The following is a 21,768-nucleotide window of genomic DNA, read 5'->3' on the forward strand; positions in this document are numbered from 1 at the left end:
TTTATAGAGCTGAGAGATGATTCGAATGAAGCTTCTAGTTTCAGTGAACTTTTTAGAGAAGACGTGAGATGTACGGGTCAATATTATTTCTTCCTTGGCGCGACTTCGAGAAACCATGTGGAAGACAACAATACAAATCTTTTTCCAGCAGATTCCATGCCACGTAACATCCTGTCTTCTTTACTCAAAAGATCCTTTCGTACTGTTAGCGACTTTCAATGGAATCACTAGATTAATGGAATGGTTCATGTTTAATTAAATGAAAAAACATAACGAAGCTTTCAAATTTTAAACAGGATTTAAACAAAACTTGAGAATTGTCTTAAATTCAAGCATTCGTTTGATAGAAACAAGGCAACACCACAATAAGAGTAAAAGAGAAATGAAAAATTGTTCACAGCTGAGCTTAGTAATCCGACAACTCCAGACAAAACAGGTATAAAACCAACAACATTCCCTAAACATAAAACAGTGTTTCAAACAGATAATATTATTATTACTGGCTAGCACCGAGCCATTTGGTGAAGTTGTCAAACTCGGTGTAGTCACTGTCGGAGATCATAGTCTGGTACCACGACTTCCCTGCTGCCTTGATTGCCAATGCCTCCTCCTGTCAGAGATTAACATATTCAAACTACCGTTAGAAAATAGAAACAAGGACTTTGTACACAAGACACGCTCAGACCAAAGTGAAATCTCCAATGCAAGTGACATATATGATCACATCTTCGAACCAATAACTATCAATTACCAAAAATGACACAACTAGATCATAAACAGATTACCTAAATCAGAGTGGCAAATTATCTAACACCTAAGTGAACAAATAAGAATACCTTGGTGACAGTCTTCCTCTTCTTGGTGAGCTTCTCCTTCTTAGCCTTAACCCTCTGCTCTTCCGCCAACAAAGACATCCTCTTCGCGGTCTTAGCATACGGATTCAACTTCAGCATCACATTCAAATTCTTCAAAGGATTCTTCTTCATCACAGCCCTCTTGGCATCCTTCTTAATCGGCTTCACCACACTCTGCACCTCGTCAGAGTTAATAATCCTCGCCAAATCAGCGTTCACCATCTTCGCCCTAGGAAGCACGTACCCCTTCTTCTTCTCCGAGGGCTTCTCAAACGACCCGTAGATCCCCTCAAGCTTCTCGAAAGCAGACTTGGTCCAAACCACAAACCTCCCTAGGTGACCACCGGGTGCAAGCTTCAGCAAGTTAAGCCTCTCCACGTGGCAAAGCTCCACCCCGGGAAGGTTCCTAAACGCCTTCACAATCTTAGACCCTTCGGTACCGTAAACAACAAGAGGACCTTTCCTACAAATGTAACGCCTGTTCCTCATCTTCCCGACACCAGACCTAATCCCAATACTATCCTTGGCCTTCTCGGCATCGTCATAAGCCCCAATCTGCTTCAAAACCTTGATAGCAGCCGACGTCTTCTCCACGCCCTCGGCAGAGTCACTGACAACAAGAGGCATCTCGGGGACGTTCTCGATCTTGTGACCACGCGCCATAACGAGCGCGGGAACGGCGGTGGCGGCGATGGCTGAGACAATAGCGTGCCTCTTGGAGTTGACGTTGACGCGTCTGTGCCATTTCCTCCAGATCTTGGTCGGAGCGAACATGCGACCGCCGCGACACATGTTACCGAAGGCGGCCTGTCCGGCGCGGTGAGTACCTCCTCCGGGGACACGGGGGATACGGGAGACGGCGCGTCCGGTTCCCCAGGACTCGGCGGAGGTCTGGTGACCGGCCTTCTTGGAGACGGCGTAGGGCTGGCGGCTGTTGTTGGAGATCTGAGCGTGGACGTGGCTGACGATGTCGGGACGGACGGGGGCGGTCATGACGTCGGGGAGGGGGATGGTGGAGGATTGGTCGGTGGTCATGTCGCCGTCTAGGTTTTGGACGGTGACGAGAGGACGTGCGGCGGCGGCGGCCATTTCTACTCTTTTGAGGTTTTTTCTGTCTTCACTCACTGTCTCGAGACTGTTTGGAGACTCTAGGGTTTTCGCAGCTTCAGGTATTATAAATCATATATAGTAGGGTTTTTATCTAGGGCTAGTGACTAGTGACTCATTAATGGGCATTTTAAAGCCCATGTAGCCTAACTATATGAGTGACCAATTAATAGGCCATACAAAGCCCAATAAGTCCTTCTATATGAGGGGCATGGGAGAGGTCAAGAGATGATGTATTGTCAACCAAGAGAGCGATAATGATGTCAAGTGTGACTTGAAACGTACAAGAAAAGAGTGTTGGTAGATGTAGCATGACAGTGGTGAAGAGAGAACCAGGGAAGAAGAAGTAATTGGATGGTCAGAAGCAGTTTGAATATGGGACCCATATCACTGGTCTGGAGCAGCCATCGCTACACTGGTCTGGACCCACTTGTTCACTGAAGGGTTTAGTGAGGAACCTGTTAAGGCAGTGAAAGCTGAACTCAGGCGTGTTACTAATCAGGCCTTTGTCACTTACTGGAAGATCACAACCCGGCAATAACTCTGTCCTATAACCCTGAGGTGTGTGATTCAAGGATTCTTAATCATTTATTAGTTAGCCGGATTTGAATGATTTCTTAGTACTTTGTTTAGGATATAACTTGTGTAGCATACATGTAGTATATAATATGATTAGAAGAGCCAAAAATCAAACTAGAGATTTACTCAACAGATGAACATATAAAAAAACACACAGCAACAAAAATGTAAGGAGATTTTTGTACAAGAGTTAACCGGCTGATGAGAATGAGGCTGCTTTTCAACCACTGACCACCAACCGCAGCTTGAAGACCAATAACTAGTAGAAAATGGAAAACCCATTATATATTTATATTAAACCTCACTGAACTAGTCCTGGTCAAAACCCTGAAGCTCAAAAACTTCACTCAATGTTTCTTCTCCTCAAAAAAAAAACAAACCGTATTAAACACTTTACACACAAGCCCCACTTGACAAGATAGTGATTCCCAGTGTCGTATACCTCAAAGTCTATTAAAGATGGAAAACCAACTAGTAAACCTGCAAAAATACAGTGAGAATTAAATATAACTCTTTATGCAAGACCTGAGAAAATTAGCAACAAAGCTTATACTTAACTACAAGGCTTGTATTTAAATTTAACCAAAAGCATTCATCATAGCCTTGTCATTTTGAGTGTTACTGAGACTACTGGTGAGAAACTCTCTAAACTCGTAAAGCAAACCTTAAAATCGTACGGCTGAGACTAGACTTACATCTAAGCAGATATCTAGCTATAGCTACTAACTCAGGCGATTAATTTCTGGATAGTGTTGAGAAGTGTTTTCATGTGTTGACTTACTTGATAACTAATGGCTGATACCTTTCTTAAGATGATTTGTCGCTTGTTGAGTTGGGGCAAAATGAGCCAGTGGTAACGCTTGGGAGCTCGGTGTTCACCTCATATGATGAGAGTGCTTTCCTCTGCAGCATCATTACAGTCGGACTAGCTAAGGTTAAGATTATATTTGATCACGAAACGATAAGGACCACCAACTATATATAAAAGAAGTGACTTAGAGAAGTGTAATGGTTCAGACTCTGCCAAAATCATCTTAAATGTAACACTTACAGAGGATTCGAACTCAGGGTTTGATAAGTTAACTATGAGGTTCCTCATCAGTAACAAAACCTGCAAAAACGATCCTGCGATTGGTGAAGCTTGTACATCAAGTAAACTGAAAGTTTTATAACCTCTGACTCACAGTTTCGAAATTTATAGGATCCATTTGCTTGAGCTTTTCAACGTGATCCAGTCTCGTTTTGGGATCAAACACACTCCCGATGAAGCTATAAACTTCAGCAAAATCAGGAACACCTGCAAAGAAATCTTCAGTAAACATATAGTTTAAAAATCAAAAAACAGAACATGAAACTGTTCACAAATGATTACCGTGAAGCGCTGGAGGTTGTTTTGCTACAACCTCAGAACATGATATAGTTCGGCTTGAGCTTCCCACACCGGAGGTCGAAGGGCTACTAACATTTAATATACCCTTAGGTCCAATATCATCTGAATCAGGTGGCGTTATATGCCATAAATAAGCACATGAAACTTCCTAAAATGAAGCCTATTTCTAGTTCTACCACAAAAAAAAAGAAGAGAGAAGAAAAAAAATTGAAAACACAGACGAAAGAGCATGCCTTGTGCTCCAAGAAGAGTAGCATGTTCGTGCTGTGGTGAAATAACTCTGTTTATCAGCACTGATGCGTCATCCCAAGAAGTTGAAACTTGAAGCTGCATTGGAGCTGTGGAAAAAAATGGATTCAAAACTCAGGTAATTGAAAATGAATATTCATCACCTTTGTAACCGAGCTAACAAGGATTAACAAAAACTATCGAACCGTTCTTAGATGCCTTTTGAGGGTAGGAATGAGCTGCTTTGCGCTTTGGCCGAGGGGGTGGCACATGTGCTACTGTCCCGTTTTTCTGAACCTTTAAAAAGTATTTTTGAGCATGACTCCTTATCTATAGTAAAATCAAGAAGGCAGCAGAGGAGGAATAAGTTGAAAACTTGTCAAAGTAAATTCAAACAAAACTTAGGGTAAGTTATTCCCTTAAACCTGAATCACTGTCTTGGAGCCCACGAAATCTTCTATCTTCTTCCAGTCACGATCAAACCTAAGGAACAAAGGCCAGTATTTCTCAGCTGTTAAATCAGATCAATAAGACATTAAAAAAAAAAACTAAAGTTAAAAGATAAAAAAGAATACATAGTTGAGTATATATTATTCAGCAGCTTGAGCATTACATAATAAATAATAAAAGAAGTTCAACTTAACTCCAAGAAGCAGACCTAACATACTCTTGTTTGGTTCAGTCTAAGTAACTAAACTCAGATATGAGCAAGCAAGATTAGAAACCTTCAAGACTTTCTGAACACAAGTAAATATAAATTGTCAAGGAGAAAACAGAGCAAATAGTAGTACAGTTGAAGCGCTTCAAGAAACTTATCGTGCTCCTCCTCAGTCCAGCTCTCCCTGGACTTGGTGATGGTATAAGGTTTCCTCACCTTCTTCGAGGAACCCTCCACAGCCACATCCGTCGATGGTGGTGCTTCGGCGGACGTCGGATTCCTTGACGGGGATGAACTCATCGCTTTTTAGTTAAGATAGCGACAGTGTTCAGAGAGAGAGAGGGAGAGAGAATAGTAAAGTCCACATGGCGGCAAGAAGTTGGTTTGTGTGTGTAAAAATTATGTGGAGTGGGTTTTGCTTTGATCCTACACCATTCATTCTTCATTTTCTTACTACTATTTTATTTTGTTGCTGTCACTTCTTGATTTAGAGGCACAAGCTAAATCACGTGGGGGACCTGCAGTTTTTTTTTCTCTTGACAAAGAATTGTTGCAGTTTTCGTTTTCTTGAAATTGTATGGTCGTGCTTTTTTATTTATTTTCTATAATTGGTACAAAAGAAAATGACTTCTACCGAACTAGCAAATAAAAATCCAAATGAAATAACAACTCAAACAAAAACAAATTAAGGATAACAACTCAAACAAAACAGATTAAGGATCCACCTCCACAGTTAGTGTTTCCATACTGACCACAGTTAGTGTTTCCATACTGAGATCTATAATTGTTATCAATTTAACAAGAAGTCGATATGTCCGAGTGGTTAAGGAGACAGACTTGAAATCTGTTGGGCTTCGCCCGCGCAGGTTCGAACCCTGCTGTCGACGTTATCATTTTGAACTGTTTCCCTCGTATGCTTAATTTGCATGATGAATTGATGATGATGGGAGAACAAAGTTGTAGACATCCCACCACGTTTTTAACTTTTTTTCACGTAGAAATTTTCCATTTTTGTCTGTTGTTTTCAACAGCAGGATTCGAACCCAAGAAAGACATTACCTCAGACTCTGTTACCTAAATTCTAATCCAATAGATTCATCATTCATGTATCTATACTATAAACACTTGAAGCGGTTCAACGAATAGAAGTATTACTGCGCTTACATATGAGCAAACCAAAATGTTCAGAGAGAGACAATCGACTTAACACAACCTGATATAGAACCAGGGAGTCGGGTAAATGCACTAATCTTAAAAAAAAAAAAAAAAAAAAAAAAAAAAATAGCAGCACTAATCTTCATTTCACAAGCAAATAAGATACTTTTTACAATATTTTTTTAGTAAATTTTTTTTGGTCAAACTTTTACAATATAAGAGAGCACTACATACAGTCGTCTCCTTTTGCAAATAAACTACTTTTGATGTAACAACAAAGAAGAAGAAAAGAAAAAGCAATCGTACCCTTTGATCAAAAAAAAAAGAAAAAAAGAAAAAGCAATCACTGAGGTTGATTGATCCGACTGTAGCCCAAGCCCACTGGGCCTCACTGATCGACATACTTAACATCTCCGTGATAGATAGCAAAAAAAGGTTTTTACTATTTGGTAAGAAAGGAAAATGTGTTAAACATTTGTTGCACACCTGTTTCCTTTAGTCTCTGTAGCAATTTTGTTTTCAGCTGAAGAGAGAAAATGGAAGAAGTGAACGAACATACAACTATTTATAGTAAAATATCACTGTAGCTTGATATATATGTGTGCCAAAAAGGATATTTCCGTATAAAAGTAGAGATAACTTTTGATGAAAAATGGTTTGTGTTAGAAGAAAAGGAGTTAGGTGAGAATGTAATCACGTTTGGACACTTGTGAAGGATGCTTAATATTTACATCTAGATCTCTTATTACATCTCTAAAGAGTGATTTCAAACAATCAAGCGTCGGTTACACTTTCTTACAATAGCTTTCCTTAATCTATAGACTAAGAAAGTTGTCTTGAATTATTTTACCCATATAATTTTGAGGTAATAATAACTTCTTTTCCTTTTCGTTGTAGTAATATTTTCTCTTCTAAAAGCTTTCCCTCCTGCTATATTCTTATCTATCTTATTAAAACAGGAACATTACAACTTCTTCTAGGTGGATTTTTAAAGATGGACCTCATATATTTAAATTAAATGTCTCATTCTTTATATATAATACGTACCATAGTTTAACTTTGCATTGATGTATTTCCTTAAATACAGTTCTTCTTTTGTCCATATTTCATATATGAATTTTACATTTATTACATGTCGATTTAAATAAGATATATACTAAGAATACTAAAAATATTAATCGTTCTATAATTACCCTATACAATTCATTTTAAATTGATCAGTATACTTTCATTGGCCATATTAATTTTATTAGTACGAATAACATTAGGTAGATAAGTCATAGACACATACATAAAGATATGACTATTCTTATAACTATGTTGGGCCTAATCTACTTTCTAAAACAAATAACACATAGCTTCATATATTGTATAGAATATAGTAATATTGTATAGTATTATACTTATACAGTAATATTAAAAACAAACCAAACTGAAATATAATATATATCAAAAATGCTTTGAACCATTACACACAAAATATATTAGACCTCAGAGATCAAATTCATTTTGAAATTACGTAATAATTATTTAAAAAATTAAATTTCGTAATGTACAAAAAACATAAGTTTTATATAAATTTTGTGTTACAATAAAAAGACACAACTCGCGATTGCAAAATGTTATTTTTACATACGAAAGACAGTTTTGATATTGTTCTTTAAACACAAAATTGAATATTCAAACTCGATACTACATAAAACTAAATAATATATAATACATTTTAAAAATAAAACCCGTGCGGGTGTGCATATGTTTATATAATATATAAATATATTATGTTACACATATTTTCATATAAATAATATTCCAATGTAAGTTTTGTATGATAAATGTTGAAAATACAAAATATAAAGCACTATATATTTTAAATAATATAGAAAAAATTACTTTACGTTATCATAAAATTTAAAAATCAAATTTAGTAATTAAACACATTGCTTATTTAAACACATTAGTACACATTTTTATTTATCAAAATTTTATATTAATACACATTGCGATCATGTATAACATTTACTAAAAACAAAAATAAAAAAAAAATTGACTCCCGCTCGGTCGAGCGGGTCATGATCTAGTTCAGTATTTAATTAGACAAACCAATAAATTAAAACGCTTGATGCTTGCGCATAGAAAACAAAGCATATGCTCTTTCTTTTTTTCTTCAGCAAACAAAACATACTAGTATATACTAGTATAGTTCAATGATATGTATAAGAAAAATTTGGCATGTTTATATTATTTTATTTTTGCCTTTTAAGAGTGCAATATAGTTTTGGATCGCGATGTAAACAAGCAAAAATGATCTTTTACGTATAGAAAACGAATATCCCACCAATATTCTTTCATGTGGATCACCAGATTGTAATATTCCCATAACTATTCATTTGCATACGGAACTTTATTTTATATAATATGTCAAATGCTTATATATATATATATATTTCTAAAATAACTTTATTATATATTTAATCTAACGTACTGCCTTAACCAAAATTGGTTTGTTATCATTGATCTTACGAATAGTTCTTCTTAATTCTAAGTATACGAAGAATATTAATTTATTTGGGAGTTATAAATGAGAAAAAAACACGAAAACAGGGAATCTCACAGTACACAAACCGGTTTAAAAATCGAGCAATTTGTTTATCCTCATGAGCATATTCATCCACATGTTGAATTGGGAAAATACCAATCTTACCCTCAAAGAGATGTACTTATTACGAACAAAAACCTTAGACCCTTCTCGTAATTCTCCCTCCCATCACAAAACTCTCATCTATATAAGCAAATTTACAGTCTCTCTTTAGTCTCATGGCGGATTTAATTTAATTTAATTTGATTTTTCTTTTCTGGTTATCCAAACTAAATTCTTTTCTCTATTTCTCCGAAACTCTTCCCACCGGTAAAAAAATACAATCGAAGAAGCAAACAAAAGTCTTCTCGACTTGTAAGGATTTATTTATTTTTTCCCGAGAAAAATCAATGCAATTGATAGAATAGGAGAAACTTCACAAATTAAATACATTTCAATCCAATAGAATCTCGATTCTGAGCATCTGGCCGGCGTTTTGATTTTCTCGGATTCTCCGCTGAAAAAGTTCCCAATCTGTAAGTTGAATTCGATTTTTTGAGATTTAGATATCATCGTTAGATCCTATTTTCTTCGTGAACTGTGTTTTGCATCTGTCCTAGAATTAAAACCCGGTTTGGTTTTTATCCTTTTTTTGGGTCAGTTTCCAAAAAAAAAAAACACGATCTTTGTTGGTTATTTTGCTAAAGCTGCATGTCCGAAAATCAGACAAAGTCTGGTTGGAAACTTTTTGTAAATTTGTAATGAAATCTGCTGTGGTTTTCTTTTCTTAGTTTTTGAATTTGATTATTTTTAGTCTCACAGGTGTCTAATTTTGGAATGTTGGGTTGTTTAATGTTTCATCTGCAGGCTGGAATCACTTCTTTTATAAAGTCTCTAGATCTCTCTGTGTATTATGATTTAGGACAGTGTGAAAGTCAAACATTTTGATTGAAATGAGTTTGGTTGGGAGAGTTGGGAGTTTGATTTCTCAAGGGGTTTACTCCGTCGCCACGCCGTTTCATCCCTTCGGTGGTGCCATTGACGTCATCGTCGTCCAGCAGGAAGACGGCTCGTTCCGGAGCACGCCCTGGTACGTCAGGTTCGGTAAGTTCCAAGGAGTTCTCAAAGGGGCAGAGAAGTTTGTGAAGATCTCTGTGAATGGCAATGAAGCTGACTTCCACATGTATCTTGATAACTCTGGTGAGGCTTATTTCATCAGAGAAGTTGATGAGACCAACAACAGTTTGATTTCTAGTTCTGAGGATAATAGCATTGGTAATGAGAACCTCCGGCTCGAGCATAGTTCATCAGACGTTGGTTCTGCGGAGTTAAGAGAGGGTTTGAACTCTTTGAGCCGGCTTGATAGGACGGAGTCTGATAACAACAGGAGGTATTATGATTTTCAGGATGATCCTCCTTCTCCTACCTCGGAGTATGGGAGTGCTAGGTTTGATAATGTTAATGTGGAGAACTATGGAGAAGAATCTGATTCTGAAGTGGTTTTGGTGAGTGTTGATGGGCATATACTGACGGCTCCTGTCTCGGCGGCGGAGCAGGAGGCTGAGAATCTGAGGCTGAATACTCCTCAGTTTCATTTGGCTCCTGGTGATGGGACTGAGTTTTGTGAAGGGAACACTGAGTTTGCTTCCTCTGAGACTTCATGGGATACTGAGTTTATTGGTAAAGTGGAGTCATCTGGTGCTGTTGATAATATTGGATCTGAAAAAGTAGACATTGGTAGTAGTGTTGAGTGTAATGCTGAAAGAGATACTGTTGGGAGCTGTTTGGAGCAGTCTGAGCTGACACAAACTGGTGAGAAGGCCAAGTCTGAGGAGCCAGCTTCTGCTTTTGAGGTTGAGAATCTTAAAGAAAGTGAGCTTGTTGTACCTACCACCATCACAGAAAGTGTTAGAAGTGATGATGAAGTGGCTATTGAAACAGTGACTACTCTTGTTGATGGTTCTGAATCTTCTACAACTCAACTAACAACAGAAGAAGTGAGAACAAGTGAAGAAGAATCCAAGATACCTGTTGATTCTAACACTGAGTCAGCATGTGAAAATGAGGAGACAAGCCCTTCTGCAGAAACTGCCATTTTGATTGAGAACCAAGAAGGCGAGATTATAGAGTCAGAAGAGAGAGTCTCTATAGATTCAACGAGAGAGGAAAGTGAGCAACTAACTCCATCTAAACCGGCTGAGGAGGATAACGAGAACATGAACACTATGGATTCACTGGCTGCGATTGAAACAGAGCTGAGTAAGTAACTTTACTCTTTTAGTCTGAACTGTGTCTAGTTTCTAACTGTGGTTTTAACTTAACTTTACAGAGTATGAGCTATCACTTTGCAAGGATGAGCTTCGTCTTGGTATGGGACTCAGCGCAGCTGCTGAAGTCTTTGACACGCACCGGATCTCTACAGAAGAATACAAAAACTCAGCAACATCAATCCTCGAAAGTGAGAACCTAGTCGTTAGGATCAGAGAAACCTACATGCCGTGGAAGAAAGCTGCTCGGATCGTGCTAGGGAAAGCTGTGTTTGATCTAGACTTAGAGATTCAGCCAGATGATGTGATCTCTGTGGAGGATACCAAACCAAAGGATGATGAAGCATCTGCAGTGACTCCTTCTTCGTCTGGAAGAAGATGGAGACTCTGGCCCATTCCTTTCAGAAGAGTTAAAACAATCGAGCATACTACGAGTAGTAACTCCTCGAGCGAAGAGGATCTGTTTGTTGACTCTGAACCTGGCTTGCAGAACTCACCTGAAGTGCTGTCGACCACAGAGAGCAGACACGAGTCTCCGCGTAGACAGCTTGTGAGAACTAACGTCCCTACTAATGAGCAGATTGCGTCTCTGAATCTGAAAGATGGTCAGAATATGATAACTTTTAGTTTCTCCACTAGAGTTCTTGGAACGCAGCAGGTTTGTGTTGATGGTGTAACATTGGTTTAAAAATTTGAATGCACACTAGAGAGAAAATTCTTCTAATTTTGGGTTTTTTAATTAGGTGGATGCACATATATACAGGTGGAGATGGGACACCAAGATTGTGATTTCAGATGTTGATGGAACTATAACTAAGTACAGCTTTTGGATCCTTATTGTGTCTTTCATATTAGAATTATAATTTCTAGACATGTGCCAATGTGATGATCCTTTTGTTGCTGTGTTTTATAGATCTGATGTGTTGGGTCAGTTCATGCCTTTGGTTGGAAGGGACTGGACACAGTCTGGTGTTGCCAAGCTTTTTTCAGCCATAAAGGTAATATTTCTCGCACTTTAATTTGGTAAAACATGTTGTTCAAATCTGCATCCTGTAACTTTGGGTCTCACATTATGCTTTGCTTTGTAATTTTCAGGAGAATGGATACCAGTTGCTGTTTCTGAGCGCTCGTGCCATTGTTCAGGCATATCTAACAAGAAACTTCTTAAATAATTTAAAGCAGGTAAGACTTGAGATCTTCTTTTTTTTCTTTACCTTTGAATTGGCAAATAGAATCCATACTTGATCAATATGAATAACATAATTCTAATTAACTCCAAATGATAATCAATGTGAGGCTCTATGTATGTATAAGCCTTTTTGTTATGAGATCTCTTTGCTTCTTATGGATTTTTTTTTTCTTTTCCTCCGGCTTGCAGGACGGAAAAGCTCTGCCAACCGGTCCTGTAGTCATTTCACCAGACGGGTTGTTTCCAGCATTGTACCGGGAAGGTATTATTAATCTTAGTGCCTTGAAGATTCATTAGTAGCATCTTATTTGATTATAATGATCTATTTCTCTTTTTTTCATGTACTTTGTAACTGCTTTGCAGTGATAAGAAGAGCACCTCACGAATTCAAGATCGCATGTTTGGAGGTAAAATATATCTTTTTGTGTTCTGAGACATAAGAGAGAACCGGTTTACATAAGTTTAGATAAGAACAAGTTTACATATGTAATGATGTGCAGGATATCAAGAAACTCTTCCCAGAGCACTACAACCCGTTCTACGCTGGATTTGGAAACAGAGACACTGATGAGCTGAGTTACAGCAAACTCGGAATCCCCAAGGGGAAGATATTCATAATCAATCCGAAGGTAATCAAATTTTTCTTGATATCTAACCAGCATGGGATTGTTTGTTGGAATCTACTGAGAGACTCTTGTGTTTAAAAAAAATTGATCAGGGAGAGGTAGCCACAGGACATCGAGTGGATGTCAAGAAGTCTTACACATCACTTCATACACTTGTCAACGACATGTTCCCTCCAACTTCGCTTGTTGAGCAGGTAACTAATGCTAGAAACTTTTTAATCAGCAAAATGTTATGTATAGATTTCATTAATGGTTTTAACTTCGTTAAGTGTTTTGCTTACACATCCACAGGAAGATTATAACCCATGGAACTTCTGGAAGCTACCAATAGCAGAGATCAATTAGAAATGAGCTGCTGATGGGTCTAACATGGCAGCTCCAGAAAGTCAAATGATTGGACTTCTGGACCGTGTCCGAAATTTGTTATGTCTCATGTAGGAGTTGACAAAATAGGGAAAGAATAATATATAAGCTGTGACAATGTTATGTATACGTTCTTATATTTTTAATAATTTTCTGTTTTAGATACGCAAAGTAGATTTAGACGATAATCTTTGCATTTTGTAAGTATAAGTTAACAATTGTTGTAGAATACTACTCAATATTACAACTAAATGGTCTAAATCTGAAGATGGAAACACCAAAATGAATATATCTTTATTTTTTGTCAGCTGCCTATCTAGGAATATATCTTATATAAAACGGTAAAATTGTGATGTGTAGAAAACAATAAACATAAAAAGGAAAATTATGTCAAAACAAATGTGTGACATAAAAATTTATGTAATAACGTAAAAAGAAAAAAATATATCTGCATCAGAAGTTCATTAAGAATTTCATATACTCAAATAAAGGTCTTTTCTCATTTCAATTCAGCAATTAGAGTTTATTGTTTAAACTCACATTAACAAAACAAAAAAATATTGAAAATTAAAACAAAATAATAAATATGATAAGTTAGTAACCACAGTTTTACTTTCAATTGTATGATTCATTAATTGAAGTTCACTGGCAAATATGTAATCTTAGAAAGATAGTTATATTGTAAAATAAAGATGAGGATTTATAACGCTTAAACTGGATTATTATTGTAAACTCGAAAGCAAATTAGTATATAATCGGCTGGTCTTTGTAAAAAATATATAATTCCTAAATCTCTAGTTAAAAGTATGGTTATCATTTCTTTAATTTGTCATCAGATGTTTTTTAATCTTTGTGAAATTGAGAATTTCTATTTTTAATAAATTTACATAGATAACTAAGAATTTCTATTTTGAAATTCTATTATTACCAATTTTAAAGTGTGAATCTTTGTCTTTTTGAACAAAACTAGTGCAGCTCCCATAACCGCCTAGATGTAGAAAGGGAAATCGTCGCCGGGTAGGTCAGTGATGCTTGGCACAAATTGATGTTGGTAAGCCATTTTTTCTTAATTTAATATTAGAAAGATAGTTAGATAGTAAAATAAAGATAAAGAAATTACCAAAACCACCACCACCTTAAGCCGGAACCACAACTACTTTAAAATCACAAAGTAGGTTTTTGATGAAGAAGAAAAACATATCAACTATGTTTAAGGGTGTCATCAAATTAAGTTTAAATCTATTTTAAAAAACATTGTTTAAAATTATTTTAACAGTGTTGTTTTCTTAAATAAAGTTTAATTGTTGACTAATTATTTTCTTAAATGGCTAAAATGTTATGGCTGTTTAATCTTTGTTTTAAACTGGGAGTTAAAACAGTTAATATTTAAAATGTTAAGAGTTTTAATGGCTCTAAATTTAGTTGAGGATTTTTTTGTTTGAATTTGTAAGTTCGAAGTTTTTATGGCCGCTTTATCTTTGTATTAATCCAAATCATTACCAATATATTAGTATTACTTATTTTTGGATAAATTTGTTATGATGATTCTCGATGACCAGTTACATTTATCTGCAGATTAATCCAAATCACAATCTGCAGATATAAATCAAGAATTGAGTTGAAAAAAAAAATCAAGAATTGAAGAATCAAGAATCATAAAACAAGAATCAAGAATCAAACTGGACAACTAATAGAGTGTGTAATAATCAACTTCGTTATTTTACCTATGCTCTTTTCTTTCGTGTAGCGATATGCAAATACGGTGTTAGAACATTTCCAATCTTTCCTTATATTTACCTCTATAATAGCATTTAAAATTAAATTCACTCAATTCCTACTCTATTTCTTCCTTTAAAATAGAGATTGCTATTTTTACCTCTATAAATAGAGGAAGAAATAGCAATTCTCTATTTTTTACACTATAAATAGATATTGCTATTATAAAAAAAATACATTGGAGTAAATTTCACCTCTATTATAGAGTTTTTATATTTTAGAAGAAAAAATAGAGAAATATATTGGAGATGGTCTTACCGAATTTATTAGGAAGCATGACGATAGCCGGATCAGCTCTAAGGAGTAATCTCACGACTTGGGAGCTAACTCCTTTCACAGCCATATGTAAAGACGTTTGACTTTAATTGTCTGTTCGTCTATCTAACTGTAGACCTTTATCAAGCAACGTTCTTATGATATCTACATGACCTTGACGTGCTGCAAGGTGAAGCGCGTTTTGAAATCTCAAGCAAGCTTGAGTCTAGCTATAGAAAGTAATTCATTAACTACTTCTGAATGCTCTTGCAGCTGAAACAAGTGGTGCTTTACTCAGTTTAGGTTCATGGTCCAGAACTGGTCAATAGCTGCGATAAAATTAGATCGTGGTTAGTATTGGGCTTATAGAGATTAGTCGGCTATGTGTTTTAATCTCTAAAGATTGGATGTAAGAATAAAAGAATTACCTAACGACTTGCTTGAATTAGACACCATTAAAGCCTTACCCGAATTGGATTGAACCAGTGACTTCCTAGCGGTTGGAGTTGGTGACAGGTCCGCCATAGTTCTCCCTGCTGGACTCACTGGATCTGTCGCCAGACCCTTTTCCATATACGGTTTCAGTTCCTTCTCTGCGAGAATGAGATTTGATTACATCTTGTTTGTTTGTTTGTTTATCACGCAAATGACAAATCCATGATATTTAAGACCTAACCCTAATTGCAAAAACAGAGGAAAATCCAAGAGATGTAGCTAATCTCTTCACAAGTTTCTAATTCTAAAATGAAGGACGATTGTTCCTATACTATCAATCGTTTTACCTTCTTCGATTCTGGATCCTATTTTCATGGACAAAAGCTGATGGATTTTAAAGCTGCATCATATTATTGTAGGTTGATAGATAGACCACAGATTCTGGTCTTGCCATTTCAGAAGAAACGATACTCTTAAAGGCCCCCGTTGTTGTTGGCCACCGGTACCTTGACTATCACGGAAAGGTTTTGAGATCCGATTATGGTTATTGGTACAAGAAACAGAGAGCTTCCCTTTTTGGGTATATTTGTTGTCTTTCTTCTTCTTCGTCTTCGGTTATGGATATTTGCCACGTTAGCATATTACACACAAAAAGGCATAGCGTATTGTATATGCTGTAGGCCAAATATGCTGCAGCACAGTAATTTGTCAACAATTTGTAATTGGTTTATTGTTTCCAGCCGGTTTGGAACATTTTATCATACATTATCTCAATCCTTACATCAATGGGCATTGCAGACAAACAAACAAAAAAGGACATTACAACAAGATCTTGTCCTGCTGTTTCAGACAACAGTACCTACTAGTATACAGTGTTTGTTTTTGTTTTTGTTTTTACTTTAGGGTGTGGATTGCCGTGACAGACAAGACAAAGGAGAAGACACATATGAAGAACTCCCCGACGCACCCTCTCCCGAGAACAAATCAGACAAATGGTTCTCAACATCTTCAGGGGTAAATCGGACAACCGAGCTAAAGTCTCTCACACCATCACCAGCTCCCGCCACGACAACAGACCTCCTCGTGTTGTAAAACTCCCGGTAAATAGGCACAAGCTTTCTCGCAATCGACAGTTTTATCTCCTCTCGAAGCTCTAGATCCGGTACGACGCACGCACTCTGCTTACCGTACGCCCTCTCGAAGCTCTCGCTGAATTTTTCAAACCTCTCCTTAACTTCCTCCACCGACATCTCGGCGGCACGATTCTCGGGTAGGGTCGCCAGCACTGGACCCCACGCGAGCCTCTTATAGCTGTCGGAGAACTGCTTAATCTTACCAACGTGTTTCCTGACCCAGTCCTCGCCGAGCAGATGCCTTAGGTTCGAAGAGCAACGAACACGTGAGACCACGTGCTGGAGGTTGTTGGTGAGGAAGAGATACTGCACGGAGCAGTCTCTGTAGTGGTTTGCTTTCCGGTCGATTTTGCAGAGGAGGACGAGGATGAGCCACGCGAATCGTATGGCCAGCTCCGACGACGGGGAGTCGTCGGAGTCTGAAACGCTGAAGTAAGACTCCGGAAGGAGCGTCCTATCCGGGGGAGGAGATCCGGCGAGGATGTCGACCAGGACGTTGCTGTAGTCCGCCAGGAGAGAGATGTGGTTCACGGCGGAGATCGTGAGTGGATGCACTCCTCCGCCGGAAACCGCCGTCTTGGAAGAGTCTCTATGGATTCTTGAGTCGAACTCCTTAAGCTGCGATCGAATCGATTCGCTGAGTGAGACGAGAGACTTGAGCGCTTGAGAGCGCACCACCGAGGTAGACTCAAAGGAGAATATAGATTCAATAGCTCGCCAGTTTCCAGCGATGGAGCTGTACATGTCGAGCAGCCGGAAAGTTTTCTCCAGTGGAGTGCTCTTCTTCTTGCTGAATTTCCCGGAGACGATCTCCGGGAAACCGAACAGAAGAACTGCTCCTTCCCGCGAGATCGCGCTGAAGCAAGACTCTCTGATCGAGTCAGAGGATTCGAAGACGTGGTCGCAGAGTATCTTCTCCCCTTTGAAGAGAGTCTCCATAGAGACTTTCACCGCCTCTAGCCAGCTTCTGATCTTTATCTCCACCTCCTCCCACGACATCTTCTTCGCCTTCGCGGGACTAATCTTCTCCACTTCCAGACGGTACACCCCTTCGTCGATGATGGACTTCCTGATGGTTTTGTATATGGTGATGCACTCCTTCGCGTAGCCGGAAGCGATCATGCACTCAGCGATGGATCTTAACTCGGTCATGACGTTGCTAGCAGCCTCTTCGACTTCGATGATGGAATCACCGACGGTGTTTGAATCGTCGTCTTCGGGGAAATCGGAGTAGCTAGATCTTGCTGAGGTGAGTGAAGAGCGAGCAGAGACTGATTCAGGATCAAGATAAGCACGGTTCATAGACAAGATCTGGTAGAACTCCTTCTGAAGCCTCTTCATCGCGATCTCCATGAGTCTATGAGCTCTTATGAGCCTCTCGGAGTTCGGATCTTCGTTAACCAGCAGATCCATCGTCTTCTGTAGATCGTTTACTTTATTGATGAACAACATGGCTTCTGCCTTGTCCTCGTAGAACAGGGAGGTGACCTTGGCGAAAGTGGAGGTCTCCGTGTTCCATCTCTCGATTATGTCGGCAGCTGACTCGATGATTCCGTACGCAGCCGCCGATTCAAGACTCTGACGTGGAGTTAACGTCAGAGGAGGTTGAAGATTCGACGGCGTTTTGGCCACGCAGCAGAGGCTTCTCATCGCTTTTCTAGGCATAATCAAGTCTTCTTCGTCGTTGAGAGGAATATTCAGAGAGACTTATAATATTTGAGGGAAAATTCTCTAATTTGAAACGGTGCAAGTGGTGAAATAGTTATGAGGGGGAGAAGATAATGTCGTTGAAGGGGTATTTATAGAGACCACAACGACGTTGGAACGACGTTGTTGGAACTTGTGGAGAGGAAGAGAGAGTTGTTATTGACTTTTTTCGTTTATTTTTTTGTTTTTGCCGGTTTGTTTTACTCTGTGCATACACGTGTAGTGGCCTTTGCATGGTTTTATGGATCTTCCCCACAAAAATGTCGTGAAGTTCTTGAAATCATGGATTCATGATAGTAATATTATTATGAGTTGACCAGAAGTGTAGTTTAGCTCGATATCTTGATTCGAATGTGTTAACTTTCAAGGATTTATGTAGGTGTTATCATAGTCTAGCTTTGGTTATGCTATATAGTTTACTATGCATTTATAAAAAGAAAGTCTAGTTACTCCCAAAAAAGTGTGTAAAACGAAAAAGTTACTCCCAGAAACTAGGATGTTGTCGTTTAGTTTTCTGCATGCGTTTTAAGGCATTGCATGTGAGTTGAATTTTTGAGAAACTGTAATAATTATGTATTTCTTTATGTAATAGATATGTATTTCTTTATTTGATGTATAATGTATGACTTAACCCCGATCATGACCCATGAGCTAACCGTCAATTACAACCTTGAATATACTTTGCTTGTTGATGGTCCTAAGAGGATAAGAAGATCTATTTCCCACAAAAAATCATATTCTTAAATTGGAAAGTAAAATGATTTAAGCAAAACAAAAAAGTCAATGCACCGCGTCGCTCATGTCAAAAATTGCTGATGTTGACACAATTTATAACAAACTCATAGTAAAAAGTAAAAACTGATGATTTTCATTTCTTTTTTTTTGTATAAGAAAATACGATTTCAATTCTTTGCCGAGAAATAAGGATTGTAAATAATTCTCCCCAACGAGAATTGGACTGGAGTAATAAACTAACAACTCGTTGGTATCATTTTCATTTCTTACAGAAATGTAAGAATTTTAAACCTTCTATCATTAATCTTCCCTAATGTTCAGAGTAACTTTCTAGTAATTTGATTAAAACATGATAGTCCATGTTAGAAATTGACTGATCGTTTTTTTTTTGTTTCAATGAGCTTTAAAACAAACATTCAATTACACATGCCTATACCTATCAGATAGTGGCGAATGTACAGATGGATTATGGGGTCATATGACCCCACAAATTAATATTTACATTATTTTCAGTATATTTTATAAAACTTGGTCACATATTTGGTTAAGATTAGTGTTTCACTCAAATAGTTTTGTATTTAAACTTCTAACTGCACCAATTATTGTAATATGATTTCATATATTATAGTATTATATAATATGTATAAATTTGCTTATTGTAAGCCTATAAAAAAAGTTTTAGCTTGGTCGGGCATTGATCACAAATAATTTTTCTACTACATGTGCAATTGTCAAATATACGTAAGCTTATTAAGATGAAGAATTAAAATCCTCGATGATATATATGTATAAAGTAAAATTAAATATTGTTTCAACCACGTTTTAATTACTATGTTATGTATAGATTTTTCTTATGCCAAAAGTTTGTTATAGATAGCTTATGCGTTGAATACGATAAGCCTATATGCAGATTCATATTCGACGATTGAAAATGATTTAAAACTTGTGGCTGTTGTCTTTTCATCAACATTAGGTTATAAAAATATCTGTTCAACGACGTGTTGATTTGTTATACATAATTTTTTGTATGTGAACAATTTGCTGTAGATAGTTTACCGTTTATGCATTGAATAGGATAAGCATATATGCAGATTCATTTTAAAGTTCTGGTTATTTTATATTTATCAAAGGTCAAATTCAACTTTAAATTCTCAGAAGGCGTGACGATATCAAATGTCCCGGGATGTATATTTGTTGACATAAATTGTTTCCTCGAGACTTGTATTATTGTAATATAAGTCGTCAAATTTGAAACAAACCAAATATAGCATGATTAATGGAAGTTCTCGAGGTTTTTAGCGGAATATTAAGATATCGTTTCTTAATTTTATCCTTTTTTTGAGTAACTCTCTTAATTTTATCCTAAAAACTAAAAACCGACCCTTAAATATATGTTATTAATGGAATGTAAAAAACCGTATCTTAATTTTTAATTAAAAATTAAGAACCGGTTCTTAAATTTTTTCTTAATTTTTTTTAGTTAAAAGTTAAGAGACGATTTCTTATATTCCGCTAAGAACTCTACCCTAAGAATCCCATTAGTCATGTTTTTACTTCTTCCGTTTCAAAAAAAAAATGTATGTTCTAGATTTTCACGTTTCTTAAAAAAAATATGAAATGTTTTCACAATAAATACATTATTTTATATGTTTATCTATTTTCTATGATTTTTAACTAATCAAATTCAGTATACACAATTAATGTTTTTGAGATTTACAATTTGCTATTATTTTATACATTGAAAATATAAAATATGGATTTTTTAAAAACAAAATTTTGTTTTAAACCATGAATCATTCTGAAATAGATGGAATATTATATTATATTTCACAAAATAGACCGGTGTTTATTGATTTTTGTGTACATATTTACATGTATCTAAAGAGAGAGATACATATATCATAGGAGTAAATATCTCACCTATCTTTTTTCAAAAAAAGAAAAAATATATATCAACTATCAACTTGTCCCAGGTTAAGTTTGTTATTTGTGTTTTAGATTATAGAGTTTCATGAATTGAATTTAAACTATAGATATACCAAATTTCAAGCCACCATGACACTTTTGCCGTTATTAGTTAGTAATCTAGAAACCATCTACGTATTGCTAATTAAACGTTTGGTTCAACCAAAAACGCGTCGGATGAAAATTTATAGTGTGTTTTATGTCAAGAAATGTAAGAGAAAAAAACGAGGAACTTAAGTATATATAAATAATGTTCGTACAGATTGAATACAATTCATGTTTACATGGTTAGATGTAAACTCCCGAAATTGTCAGAGCTTAATTGGAAGATAAGCATTTAAACTATATTTGATCAATACATCTAACCAAACGAAAATTGGAGAGAATCGGTACGCGGTTTAATTAATGTCATAATTAAACACCTCTAGTCTTGGAGCACATTCACATGCGTGCATGTTTTATTACTGACCTCATGTTTGTTTGGCTCAGTTATTCCATGATTAAGATTATTATGATTGTTGTTGCTTTCAAAACTTTTACATAATCTTCCAACATTTACACTGTAGTTCTTCGATGATATTGGTCCGTAGATGTAAACTTAGGACTTACTTACAGGCCGCGACTGACGACAAGTACTCCCATTTGAAAAAAGGGACAAGGCCATAATTAGAAGAAAAAATAAAATGGAAATTTGATTTAGAAGTTAAGAAAAATTAGGCTTCAATAATAACATCATGCATCAGCTCAAAATATACAATCAGTGACTTTTAT

The 21,768-nt window shown here is 36.7% G+C and overlaps 4 protein-coding genes and 1 non-coding gene across 10 annotated transcripts; 2 read left to right on the plus strand and 3 right to left on the minus strand.

Annotated features, from left to right (window-relative positions):
• Positions 1-298: 298 nt before the first annotated feature.
• Positions 299-2,019, minus strand: LOC108812702 (60S ribosomal protein L4-1). The gene is made up of 2 exons (XM_018585034.2): positions 837-2,019; positions 299-610 (listed from the first exon to the last, which is right to left on the minus strand). The coding sequence occupies exons 1-2, from the start codon at positions 1,941-1,943 to the stop codon at positions 497-499; spliced, it is 1,221 nt and encodes a 406-aa protein (XP_018440536.1). The 5' UTR covers positions 1,944-2,019; the 3' UTR covers positions 299-496.
• Positions 2,020-2,647: 628 nt separating this feature from the next.
• LOC108807154 (protein REVEILLE 8) lies at positions 2,648-5,254 on the minus strand. Of its 6 annotated transcripts, none has more exons than XR_001942681.2 (9): positions 4,950-5,254; positions 4,584-4,641; positions 4,365-4,488; positions 4,164-4,268; positions 3,913-4,032; positions 3,725-3,837; positions 3,592-3,651; positions 3,343-3,465; positions 2,648-3,020 (listed from the first exon to the last, which is right to left on the minus strand). XR_001942681.2 is itself a non-coding variant. In XM_018579410.2 (9 exons), the coding sequence occupies exons 1-8, from the start codon at positions 5,114-5,116 to the stop codon at positions 3,348-3,350; spliced, it is 843 nt and encodes a 280-aa protein (XP_018434912.2). In that variant the 5' UTR covers positions 5,117-5,253; the 3' UTR covers positions 2,648-3,020; positions 3,343-3,347. The 6 variants fall into 6 exon arrangements, 3 of the variants coding, with proteins under 3 accessions (XP_018434912.2, XP_018434911.2, XP_018434914.2); XR_001942680.2 differs by having other exon boundaries at positions 3,322-3,465; XR_008935701.1 differs by having other exon boundaries at positions 3,343-3,515.
• A 367-nt stretch (positions 5,255-5,621) lies between these two features.
• TRNAS-UGA (transfer RNA serine (anticodon UGA)) lies at positions 5,622-5,703 on the plus strand. The gene has a single exon. It is a non-coding gene; the product is annotated as a tRNA-Ser (tRNA).
• A 3,077-nt stretch (positions 5,704-8,780) lies between these two features.
• Positions 8,781-13,243, plus strand: LOC130497027 (phosphatidate phosphatase PAH1-like). Its single transcript, XM_056989853.1, has 11 exons — positions 8,781-9,082; positions 9,414-10,805; positions 10,876-11,471; positions 11,557-11,630; positions 11,727-11,811; positions 11,909-11,995; positions 12,192-12,264; positions 12,366-12,409; positions 12,503-12,631; positions 12,721-12,822; positions 12,920-13,243. The coding sequence occupies exons 2-11, from the start codon at positions 9,500-9,502 to the stop codon at positions 12,971-12,973; spliced, it is 2,550 nt and encodes an 849-aa protein (XP_056845833.1). The 5' UTR covers positions 8,781-9,082; positions 9,414-9,499; the 3' UTR covers positions 12,974-13,243.
• Positions 13,244-16,179: 2,936 nt separating this feature from the next.
• On the minus strand, positions 16,180-18,377 carry LOC108806840 (exocyst complex component EXO70H1). The gene has a single exon (XM_018579042.2). The coding sequence runs from the start codon at positions 18,253-18,255 to the stop codon at positions 16,357-16,359; it is 1,899 nt and encodes a 632-aa protein (XP_018434544.2). The 5' UTR covers positions 18,256-18,377; the 3' UTR covers positions 16,180-16,356.
• Positions 18,378-21,768: the final 3,391 nt, after the last annotated feature.

This window comes from Raphanus sativus, chromosome 6 (assembly GCF_000801105.2).
Source record: "Raphanus sativus cultivar WK10039 chromosome 6, ASM80110v3, whole genome shotgun sequence".
Classification (NCBI taxonomy): domain Eukaryota; kingdom Viridiplantae; phylum Streptophyta; class Magnoliopsida; order Brassicales; family Brassicaceae; genus Raphanus; species Raphanus sativus.